The following is a 12,275-nucleotide window of genomic DNA, read 5'->3' as shown; positions in this document are numbered from 1 at the left end:
GTAGGAAATAAAATTATCTACAAAAAAGATTCTATAATATTTGTTGATGAGTCTGATAGTTTCGCTGGAAAAGTAAAAAGATCCCGAAATTTAATATGAATTCGACTTGAACTTCAAACAACTTTTGAACAAATAGATTTATCAAAAAATGATAGGAAAATTTTTTTTGTAGAGCACTCAATTACCTACAAAAATATGCCTGCCAATTATTCCTATGACGCATCGTTAACTACTTATAAAAATTATAAGACGCAAAAAAAATTTTGACCATGTTATTCGTATGAAAAATAGAAAAGTGCAATGCGGAATCTCTTAATGTTAATTAATATTAAGAGCTCTAATTTTCACATGCGTCTTTTTATATCTAAATGAAGCTTTTAAACCTGTTTCCGAGAAAAAAAATTTTTATTTTTTGAAACACCCTAATATATATCAATAAATTATTTTTTAAAAATTTAGATTTTATTTGAAAGAAAGGCAGTCGAAAAAAATATTATACAGATTCTAAAAAAACAAGTGTAAATGACAAATAATTATTAGTAAGTAATTTACTGTAAAAACAAATAATTAATTCTTTTTAAATTCAATAGAAAAATGATAAATGGTATTGATTTATTGTTATAATAAACCGATATCCTAGTTATAATAATTTAACCAATTTCATAGCTGATGAAAAAAATGATAACAAAATGTATACACATTGAACAATTAATACAATGTTATAATAATTTATGATAACGAATTAAAATTATATGATAAACTAAGTCATTTGCAACGATAATATTACTTTCACGTGATTGTCGAGTTGTTTAAAATTTTTGTTTTTGTTCGTGTATCTATAAAATATTATAAGTGTGTATAAATGATTGCACCCAAAATGTAATGATATAAGATTAAATAGTAAATCGTAATAATAACTATAATAATAATAATAATAATAATAGCAATACTTTGTACATATTCTGACTTGTATGTAAATTATTATAATTTTTTCCCTGCTTAATATCTTTATGTTTATTATTATTATTATTATTACTATATAACTAAAATTCAATAAATAACTTTTTCTCAATGCAGATTAAACAGATATATTTATTATTTTTAATTATTGGACACTATAATATATATTATAATGATGCAATTAGTATATATGACACGTATATTGTGTGTTTTAAGCAGAAGCGTATATTAAGCAGAAGCATTTTAACAAGTACACACATTATGCTAATAATACATATGATAATTAAATAAATAATTAACAACATTATATTGAATAATTTAAATATATATATATATATATATTATTATTTTTTTTTTTTTTTCATATGTTATGTATTTATTATTTTTTTATTTATTTAACGTAATCGATTGAGAATATTAGGATCTGGATAATATTCTTGATTATTGTCAGTGGGACCTACAGGAGGAGTCTCTATATTTTTAATATGGTCGATGTTCGGACTTTTATCACCATCGTCGGTATCTGATGATGATGATGATGATGATGATGATAGGTCATGTGTCAAGTTAATTCCTTGAGTCAAAAGACTTGTTATTTTTTCTACATCGACGGTATCATCTTGCTCGTGAATTTTTTTCAATGCGTTTGATACAATGCAAAGATCACCACGTAACTCACTAACTAATGCTGTTATTTTTTGTGCATCAGTAAGTACTTCAACAGATTGAGTGTATGCATTATAACGTAGACCAAATGGACGTTGTATCTCATTAGCAAATGCTCTAATTAATTTTAAGGCGGTTAATCTATTATATATCTATATGAATATATTTTTAATTTTTTAAATTACCTCATTTTTTCTTTTGCTTCCTCAATACTGTCAGTATAATAATATGCATTTTGGTAAGATGTAATAACACATTCTTGTTTACATGTTACATCAGGTTCAAAACGAAATATTTTATCTTTAGTTTCCAATACATGTTTCATTTCTGCAACTGATGATAATAATCCAGCTCCGTAAATACGTAAATCACCCTCTTGCTTACATAATCCAAATTCCACAGTAAAAAAGTAAAGCTAGTAATTATAAATAATTATTTATTATTACTTATATAGCAAAATTTATTTAATTTAAAAAATTTTTATAATAACAATATAATTACAGTTGCTAATTTATTAATATCATCATCAGAAGCTCCTAAAGAAGCTAAACCAAGCTCTTGTGAAAATTGTGCAAAGCTTGGATTTGCTAAAAGAGGCATATGACCCAACAATTCATGACAACAATCGCTAAAAACGATAAAAAAAAAAACATGTAACAAAAACAAAAAATACATATGTATATAGATATTGGAGTTATTACGGTTCTGGTGTATAAAATGGATCTGATGAATGACGTATATATTGAGTACAATGAAATACACGAAATGCTAATCCAGCTAAAAAATCACGTGGTGATAGATATCCAGCAACTGGACGTAATTGGAAACCAGTCATTCCTGCAATTATAACAGTAAAATTTCTTTATTTTATTTATTTTTTATTATTATAAAGAGTATAATTATAAAAAAATGAAGAAATCAATTATTTACGTTTCAAAAATACTGAAATATCTTCAAGTTGAGGAATATTGTCTTCTCTGAAAAATAAATAAATAAATAAATAATAATAATAATAATAATAATAATAATAATAATAATAATAATAATAATAATAATAATAATAATAATAATAATAATAATAATAATAATAATAATAATAATAATAATTATTATTATTATTCTTATTATTATTATTATTATTATTATTATTATTATTATTATTATTAGTATTAGTATTATTATTAGTATTATATTTTTTATTAAAAAAAATTTTTTTAGAATACCTATAACCGCAATATTTAACTAATTTTGGCCAGTTTTCTAAATATTCTTTACAAGCATGCTTCAGATACAGCTGATACAGCTCACGAAAAACTGTTGCCCTGAAATAATTATTTATTTAAAATTTATATTGGATTAAGTACACATAGATGCACACACACACACACACACACACACACACACACCACTTTTTTGCGTATATAGAAGTAAAAAAATAGTTTTATTACTCGATAAATTGCATCATTGAGAAATAAACTTTCTTAAACTTAGTAAAATTTAATTAGGGCAATTTGAGTCTATTCATCGTGTCTTGAAGTTGCACCAATAAGTGAGTTTAAAATAAATGAGTATTGTACATAGATTTTTATTTTATTGGCTTCGTATATAAAGAAACACGATCATAAAAAGTCAAGCATTATAAAACTTTTATTCATACAACCATATATTATTATTATTATTATTATTATTATTATTATTATTATTATTATTATTATTATTAGTATTATTATTTATTAATTCGTCACTTACCATGTACTTATTTCTTCTTGAGTATATTTAATTTTAGGTATTGGTTGTCCACTTTAATTTATATTAAAAAATGAATATATCAACAATTTATAGATAATTATTATTATTATTATTATTATTTTTATATTTAACTTACTGTCTATAATTATTAGCAATATCAGCAAATTGTTGTCGTCTCTTACGATAAACGGGATCTTTAAAACCCTAAAAAAAATCCTAATAAATAAAATATTAAAGTAACTAAAATATATACATCTATATATACTTACTGGATGATCAGCATCTAATTCAGTACCATACATAAGAACATTTTGAGCTTGATCAAGATCTCCAATTTTTCTAGGAAACCATGGCATGTCAACTTGACTAAAATCTATAAAATTTAAATAGTTATAAAAAATGAATATTAAATTTAATAAAAAAAATATTTATGTATTTTTAATATTGTATATTAATTATTTACCAAAACTAGGTGCTGCAGATAATAATGGTGGATGTGGTATACTACCAGTTTGTTCATACTGTGCAAGATTTATAGCTGCAACTTCACGACTCAGCATTCGCGTAAGTTGTTCCATCATCTTTGATTCACATTCAACATCAACAAGAATTTCATATTCTGAACCACGTCTTACTGATTTACGTGATTCTATATGTACTACATTTACACCCAAATCCTTTTTTAATTATTTACCCCCACCCAACAAAAAAATTAACTCAATTAATTTATAATTATTATTATTATTAATATTATCATTAAACATACTTGAAAAACTTGAAGAGCTCGAGCTAGTCCACCAATTTGGTTTTTCAATGAAAATACAACTGAATTTTTTTTATCTGATTCTATCATATTTTTAACTATCGGAATCTGTTATATTATATTTTTGATCGTATTATTAATTATAGTTTTATATATCGTAAGTATAAGTTTTTGTATATTTAATTTTAAATCAAAATAGCATATAACTTACATTTTTTGATGTATGTAATGGACTACCCTCTTTAAGAGTCCATTCTTCACCTCGGCGATAAAGCCACATACCTAAAAGACTTTTTCCCGATCCACTCATTATATTATTATTATTATTTTTAATTTAATTTATATATAAACAAATAAATAATCTAAATTACTATTAAACGCTCACTGCACAAGAAAAAACGAAAAAAAAAAACCAATAACATAAAAACAATTTATGAGTTATATATTTTAAAATAACTTGAATAATATAATAAATAATTTATTATTTTGTTTAGTAGTATCAGGGCTTCAGGTAGTTGTGTCTTGTTAAGATGAAAATGATAAAATGTGAGTATTTAGAATTGGTATCGGTCTTTTAAGCTTTCAACCCCTCCGTTTACCAGTCTCACGAGCATCACCTAGTATCACCAGTATCACCAGTAAAGTTTCACAGTTCTTGTTCTTGATCCGATTGGTTGACTTACTGGTAAAGCTCACCACTTACTATTTTTATGGGCGGACTAAATGTTTCATTTTCATGGTCATGGTTATAAATCAACAACGTTATAATAATACACTATAATAATTTATTAATTATTCAAATTAATTAATTAAGGATAAAAGATACAGATCGTTGAGCAGGATATTAAAAATCACAATGACTTTTATAATGAATAAAGCTTAATAAAATATCTTATTTTCTTCTTTTTTTTATTACTAAAAAAATACATACAATATACATTTTTTCTTTTTATTTTGTATACTATTGAGTAGTTTTTATACAAATAGGAGTACATATATAAATAAATAAATAAATAATATATATATTCAGCACATAATATGTACCTCGCCGGCTCAGCCCCATTACTTACTACTATCAGACTATTTTCTCTGATTTTCTCTACTTTACTCAACAACTCCCATTGCCACTTGGCTAAATAATGCCGGATGTTTTCCTTCAACTAAAAGAATTGCTTGATCGATCGATCCAATTTATTATTATTATTATCATCATTTTATTTTCCGTTTATATTTATCTATTTATCTATAAAAACGTTTCATTCATTAATCAACTTATTTGTGTAATTCCATTAACTAAATAAATAAATAATATATCGGTAAAATTTTATTTATAATTTAATTAACCAAACCAAATAAATAAAACTATAAATAAATATTTCTATAATTAATTATATGTATTTCGTATAAAAAAAAATTAAAACTTATTAAATAACAAAACTTAAATGAGTGAAAATGACAAGACTAGATAACAAATTGCTCAAAACTTTCATTTGCTGCAAATCATTATTATCTTTAAACGTTTTATCTTTATCTTATCCTGTTAAATGACAGAAGCTTTTGATCTAACATATATATATATATATATATATATATATATATATATATATATATATATATATATATATATATATATATATATATATATATATATATATATATAACTGTATTAACTCTCTCTTATATACATATATTTAAGCGCAACAAGTTATTCAGATCTTATATTAATAAATTAATACATCAAAAGTTTATTTTTTATAATATTTGAATAATGATCAATTACAATTACAATTACAATAATAATAATAATAATAATAATAATAATAGTAATAATAACAATATCAATAACAATAATAGTATTTTCAATATAAAATACAAATGACGTCAATCATCTCTCTCGATGATGGTGAGTATTTAATATCAGTAAACAATAAAAAATCACTTTTTTTTTAAAGGGTCTCAGAATTAATTCTGTTATTTTTTTTTTTTTTTTCATTTTCTTACAATCTTATTATTTTTTAGTTTAAATATTTATCAAAACTAAATTTAATATATATAGAAGAATTATTATAAAACAAACTTATACATTAATGAACTAAATTAGGAATTATAATTGTTAATTTATTTATCTTGATTTATTAAAAATAATATATAAGTATATTTGATTTAACTAAATGTACGTAAGTATGTATAATCATAAAATAAAGTCAATAAGATGAAAGAGAACAAGAGTAATACATTATGCCGGTGCAAATGATAAAATGTAATTTATATTTTATATATTCTTAAAGTTGATAAGGGATGACGTTGAGCATCCAACAAAGTCTTATCTCCTTTCTATTCTCTATCTGTCTCTATTTTTTTTTATTTTATTTTATTTAAAAAATGTTTTTTTCGTTCTCTTATTCTTCCCTATTACATATTAAAACAAACATATATATATATATATATATATATTTATACATATACAGTGTGATGGAGGGGTTGGTGTTGGCGCTTGCGTCTGACTACAATTGGAATCAATAGACTGACGACGATAGTGCCCTTACCCTCGCCCCTCTTTGTTAGGCTTAACGTCGACGTCGACGTCGACTATCACGACGGCGGAGGTGTGTGTATCCCCCGTAGACGGGGCCTCCAGGATTCGTGCCGTCTAATTGACAATGGCTGATAGTGAATTTGAAGAATTTCGCCATTACTTTGAACGTTTACCTCAACATTTAAAAGCGCCTATTTCAAATTACACGTAAGCTTATTATTTATACAATTAGGTACTTATTATACACATAAATATATATATTTCATAAAATTATTGCATACTATATAGTTTCATCATGTCTTAGTTACTTATTTAAACTTATATATCTGTATAATTAAAGTTTTTACTGTGTAATATTATTTATAGTTTTGACATTATTTACTTATATATTTTTTCTTTAACATTCAAATAAATTAAAACGTTATTAATACATGTCATTTAAGTATTAAAAAAAAATTTCTTTTATTGTTATTTAAATCATTAAAATTGATGGAATTTTATTTCAGTAAGATAAAATAAAAAGAAAAATTATGAAAAACTATAAATTTTAATTTTAATAATATATGGCTTGTAAACTGCAATGGGTAGTTCGTAGCCTGACCTCAACCCCTCTTGGTGGTTAGCATGCGTCGATACTAGTGTCTAGTAATCACTAATATAATATAATAGGGAGCAAAGTCTCATATAAATATATATATATATATATATATATATATATATATATATATATATATATATATATAGTGTAAAAAGTGCAATAAAAAATAAAATTATAGAATTATTTTGTTTTATTAGTTGATGTTATTTTATTTAAACTAAATTTTTTTAATTGATACTCATGTATTATTTATATTCTTTCATATTTATGTATATAATATATATTTTATGTACGTCTAATATTTATGTTAGTTTATTTGCTACTTAGTTATTTTTTCAATGGTATAAAATAAAATAAAAGAAAAATAAATAAATTTTATTTTATCAAGTCTTGTTCATGATGTATTGGTCGACGATTCACCAACATCATCACAAGCCAGTGATAATGGGCATCTCTCTTGTCCACGTATTACACCACCAGAACCTGATGATTCAGATGATGAAGAAGATGCCCAAATTATTATTAATCAGCATAATATTCAAAGTGGTCACACATCCGGTGATGATAGTGAAGACCTTGATCACAATTCTTCAATAATCGCTGACAGTGATTTTAGGTACCGATTTAATTGTATATTATATAAATTTATTTTTAAATTATTTATTAATAAAGTTTTCGTCCTGAAACCCTAGGTTTATATGGATCATAAATAACATATAGTTCAAAAATCATAATATATATATATATCTTTTATCATTTTCATTTATATAAGGTAAAAGACCCAGTATCCGATCAGAGAACTAGTACTCGATCACTCCATGTGTTTGTATATACATGTATATACAAATTTAAGTTTTACCTTATAAGAAAAAAAGTTTGAAAAATAGTTTTAATCTTGATGCCAGCCAATTCAAAAACTTGCCGCTATTTTCTGATTGAAAAAGCTCGATTATTCATTTTTTTTACATTTTAATCTTAAAAAACGATTATTTTTTTATTTGATCAAAAAAATTAATTTTTTAAACTAATCGATTGATTATTGACTATATTTTATAACAATTTAAAGGACTCTTGATAAAACGTAAATCTAATAAAAAATTTAAATATTAAAATTTCAAATTTGAAAGATAAACCTCTAAAATGAACTTATAAAAACTACTTAGTCGATAATCGACTTGAAAATCTAATTGAATCTTTTTAATTTGAGCTTCCATAATTGCATTTAATAATCATTTCAAAAGATTATGGTACAAAAAAAATTAATTTACGTAGACGTCTACTTGAAAATGATGATGAAGAATGATTCCATAGACTTTAAAATGTCTAAATCTATTGAAAATTAAACCGAAACCAATGACTTTAGTTTTTTTCTTTAATTTTCAATTTACATAGAGGCAAGTTAAAAAATTTTAATTTTAGCAATAATAATAATAATAATAATAGTTATTGTTAGAGTTGTAAATGCATATATTATGAATAATATTAGCGTAGAGTAGTATTAGCTGACTAGACTGTCCCTGTACCTTGGATGACATTAGCTTGTTCGGTGGACTGAGCAGCAGGATTCGATATCAGCCTGGAGATAGAGATGGAGGATCTCGAGGTGCAGTAATCAACATTATTGGACAATACGACAGTGCAATAGTCAGTGATTCGGTTGGTGGTTCGTGCTCAAGTCTCACGACTGGATCATCATGTTGCCCTACTCCTGAACACGCGGGCAATCGACCTGCTAGTAGTGCTAATGAACGACGACGCAGACGTTTACCCGAAATACCAAAAAATAATTATAATAATAATAATAACAACAACAACAACAACAACAACAAATGTAAGAATAATAATAATATCATTTTTATTTAAATTACTATTATTTAGTTAGTTATAAAATTAACTTAATCTAGTTTTAATAACTTTTATATATATACCTATTAAAATATATATAAAACAATATTGACACAAAAGAAAACGACATTTTAAGTTTCTTATGAATATAAATATTGATAATAATAATCAAACAAGCAAACAATTATGTAGAAATGTTAAAAAAAAATTTAGCAATGACAGGTAATTATGTGCCTCTACACACATCCCCTTCGTTAGCTGACGAATTGGCAGGTGTGTCAGGAGTTATTGGAGCCGGAAGACCGCATTTAGTTCTTAGAAAATGTCATTCACGACTACTTAACGAAGATACATCGCCTGACAGTGAAAGAATGACCACTGACAGTGGACATAGTACTGCTCATTCACCTGATAATGGACCTAAAAGTGTATCACCTATTCCATCTAGTAATAATTTACAAAATACTGATTCTGCATCACCCAGTAGCACTCCAGGTATACATTATTTGAAATATAAATTATTTTTACTTTTTATTTATTTATTTTTTTTTTCTCATTACTTAATTTATTTACAAAATTTATAATTAGGAAGTGGAGGAATTCCATTCACACAATTAGAATTACTAGAAGCAACACATCGCGGTCTTCATAAATTTATACCACGACATCATGACGAAATAGATTTAGAAATTGGTGATCCAATTTATGTGCAAAAAGAAGCTGATGATTTATGGTGTGAAGGTAATTAGTTTTTTTTTATAAACAACAACAGAAACAAAACAAAACAAAACAATAATAATAATAATAATAATAATAATAATAATAATTTTCTGAAGGTGTAAATTTACGGACAGGACGTCAAGGAATATTTCCGTCTGCTTATGCTGTAGATATGGACTACAGTGATTTTGATCCTACTGCACCAAAAGTTAAGCGAGAACGTTATTTGTTGGGTTATTTAGGATCCGTTGAAACTTTGGCTCACAAAGGAACAGGTGTTGTTTGTCAAGCAGTCAGAAGAATTGTTGGCAATACAGCTAGTGATTTACCAGAATCACAAAGTTGTATATTAGAAATATCTGATCAGGGACTTCGTATGGTTGATCGAAGTAGTAAACCAAGGGTAATTATTATATCGTAGTGTCTAAAGATACAGAAAAACTTATGTTCAGAATAGCCTATCGTGTGACACGTTATTGTGCCGCACGCTTATTCCTTATTCTATCCCACCTATTTCTGTACACTTATCTACGTCGATATTATATAGTATTATCAATAAATAAATATATATATAAATGTATATATATATATATATATATATATATATATTTATTACTTTAATTTAATTATATTTTATTATTTAGCAACGAAAAAATCGAGGGCCATGTCATGACTATTTTTATTCACTTAAAAATGTATCTTTTTGTGCATTTCATCCACGAGATCATAGATATCTTGGGTTTATTACTAAACACCCTACACTACAAAGGTTTGCATGTCATGTATTTATTGGACAAGAATCAACAAGACCTGTTGCTGAGGCTGTTGGGTAAATAATTTACTTGATTCACTCATTAATTCATAGTTTATTAATAATTATAAATTATTCTATTTTATCATGTATATTAATTTTTTTTAGACGAGCTTTCCATCGATTCTATACTAAATTCATTGAGACTGCTTTTCCCATAGAGGACATATATATTGAGTAAAAAAAATTTGTTCTTTTAGTTAATTAAAATAAATTGAATAAATATATATATATATATATATATATATATATATATATATATATATATATATATATATATATATATTCTTATTAGATCCTTTTTTTTTACACGGCGCAATTTGAAAATAACAAAAACAAAAATAAATACATTTTAATTTATCTGCCGAATATTGTACAACAAAATCCTTGTAAATAAAATTGTCTTATTAATAAAAAATAAAACAAGTGATGTAGATGTGTTTACAAATAAAATAAATAATAATTTAATTTAAAATTAATAATAACAATAATACAATGTAGTTATATTTATTGTAATATAATTAATCATTTCAGATAATCAAAAATTAATTATAATAATATATTATTTATCGTATAATATAGATAATGATAAAAAAAATGTATTGTTTACTATAATCTATAACTCGCAATTTGTCGAGGACAAAGAAATTTAACTAACTACAAATAACTATATTTAACATATTATTATTATTAATTTCATTATTTATTTTACGAAAATTCTATAGAATATCTATATGAATAATTTTTAACATTAACTTTTACATAATTACTGTTAAATGGAGAGAAGAAAAAAAAATTACCAATTGTTGTGTGAAAATAATAATAAAGAATTACTTGTATTACAATTAAAGTATAAATATAGTAACATATTTACAATATGATAAAATTGTCATATATATTTTTAAACTAATAATTAATATTAATATAAATGTTGTTAACCAATAGGCTTTGGTACATTTTTCTTTACACATAATATTTTGTATATATATATATATATATTAGGGTGACCCAAAAAAACTGACTATTTTTTTTTTCGAGTCTCTTATGAAAATTTGTTGGCTTACGATGTTTTAAGAAGCCTTTCCAAAAATCAGCTCGATAAAAAATTTTCAAAAGGTCGCTCACGAATTATGAAAATATCAAAAATGATTGACATTCGAATTTTTTTACTTCTAAATTTTTTCTTTCTCGTGGCAGCAATAGTTTATACTTGTAAAATCATGACTATGCTGAAAATTTCAGCCCAAAATTTAAATATTTAAACGGCGCTCAAGAATTTTGATTATTACCTGATAATCTGTAACTAATACTTTGAATTGGTTTTTGTATTTTTTTATAACTCAATTATTGTCATTTCACTATAATTTAACTTTTGCATAACCAAAAATATGCAGGACAGTCTTAAACAATAAAATTTGCTAAGTTTTGAATAAGCAAAAAAACCAAAAAATTGAATTAAAAAATAAAAAAAGTATGTAAATAACTTATTATTTCTATTTCTTGGGTTATATTTCCATTGATTGTGATGCAAATTGATGGTGAAAAAATCGAGAAACTTTATTATCAATATTCAAGGGTTGCTCAAAAACGTTCAAAAGACAGCACTCGGAAACATTAAAAATTCTTG

General features: G+C 24.3%; 2 protein-coding genes across 3 annotated transcripts; one reads left to right on the top strand and one right to left on the bottom strand.

The window, feature by feature from the left end:
• Positions 1-1,729: 1,729 nt before the first annotated feature.
• On the bottom strand, positions 1,730-4,482 carry LOC103579283 (tryptophan 5-hydroxylase 1). The gene is made up of 11 exons (XM_053739765.1): positions 4,350-4,482; positions 4,142-4,246; positions 3,839-4,052; positions 3,645-3,748; positions 3,512-3,579; positions 3,376-3,426; positions 2,850-2,948; positions 2,557-2,603; positions 2,328-2,463; positions 2,128-2,254; positions 1,730-2,041 (listed from the first exon to the last, which is right to left on the bottom strand). The coding sequence occupies exons 1-11, from the start codon at positions 4,446-4,448 to the stop codon at positions 1,808-1,810; spliced, it is 1,284 nt and encodes a 427-aa protein (XP_053595740.1). The 5' UTR covers positions 4,449-4,482; the 3' UTR covers positions 1,730-1,807.
• Positions 4,483-6,730: 2,248 nt separating this feature from the next.
• On the top strand, positions 6,731-10,829 carry LOC103574318 (JNK-interacting protein 1). Of its 2 annotated transcripts, none has more exons than XM_008553733.1 (8): positions 6,731-6,881; positions 7,661-7,888; positions 8,832-9,103; positions 9,331-9,612; positions 9,706-9,858; positions 9,954-10,240; positions 10,482-10,666; positions 10,757-10,829. In XM_008553733.1, exons 1-8 carry the CDS (start codon positions 6,799-6,801, stop codon positions 10,827-10,829), a joined length of 1,563 nt encoding a protein of 520 aa, XP_008551955.1. In that variant the 5' UTR covers positions 6,731-6,798. The 2 variants fall into 2 exon arrangements, with proteins under 2 accessions (XP_008551955.1, XP_008551954.1); XM_008553732.1 differs by having other exon boundaries at positions 8,811-9,103.
• Positions 10,830-12,275: the final 1,446 nt, after the last annotated feature.

Source organism: Microplitis demolitor, chromosome 6 (assembly GCF_026212275.2).
Source record: "Microplitis demolitor isolate Queensland-Clemson2020A chromosome 6, iyMicDemo2.1a, whole genome shotgun sequence".
Classification (NCBI taxonomy): Eukaryota; Metazoa; Arthropoda; class Insecta; order Hymenoptera; family Braconidae; genus Microplitis; species Microplitis demolitor.
The sequence above is the reverse complement of the archived record's forward strand: the minus strand, read 5'-3'. Positions and strand labels throughout refer to the sequence as shown.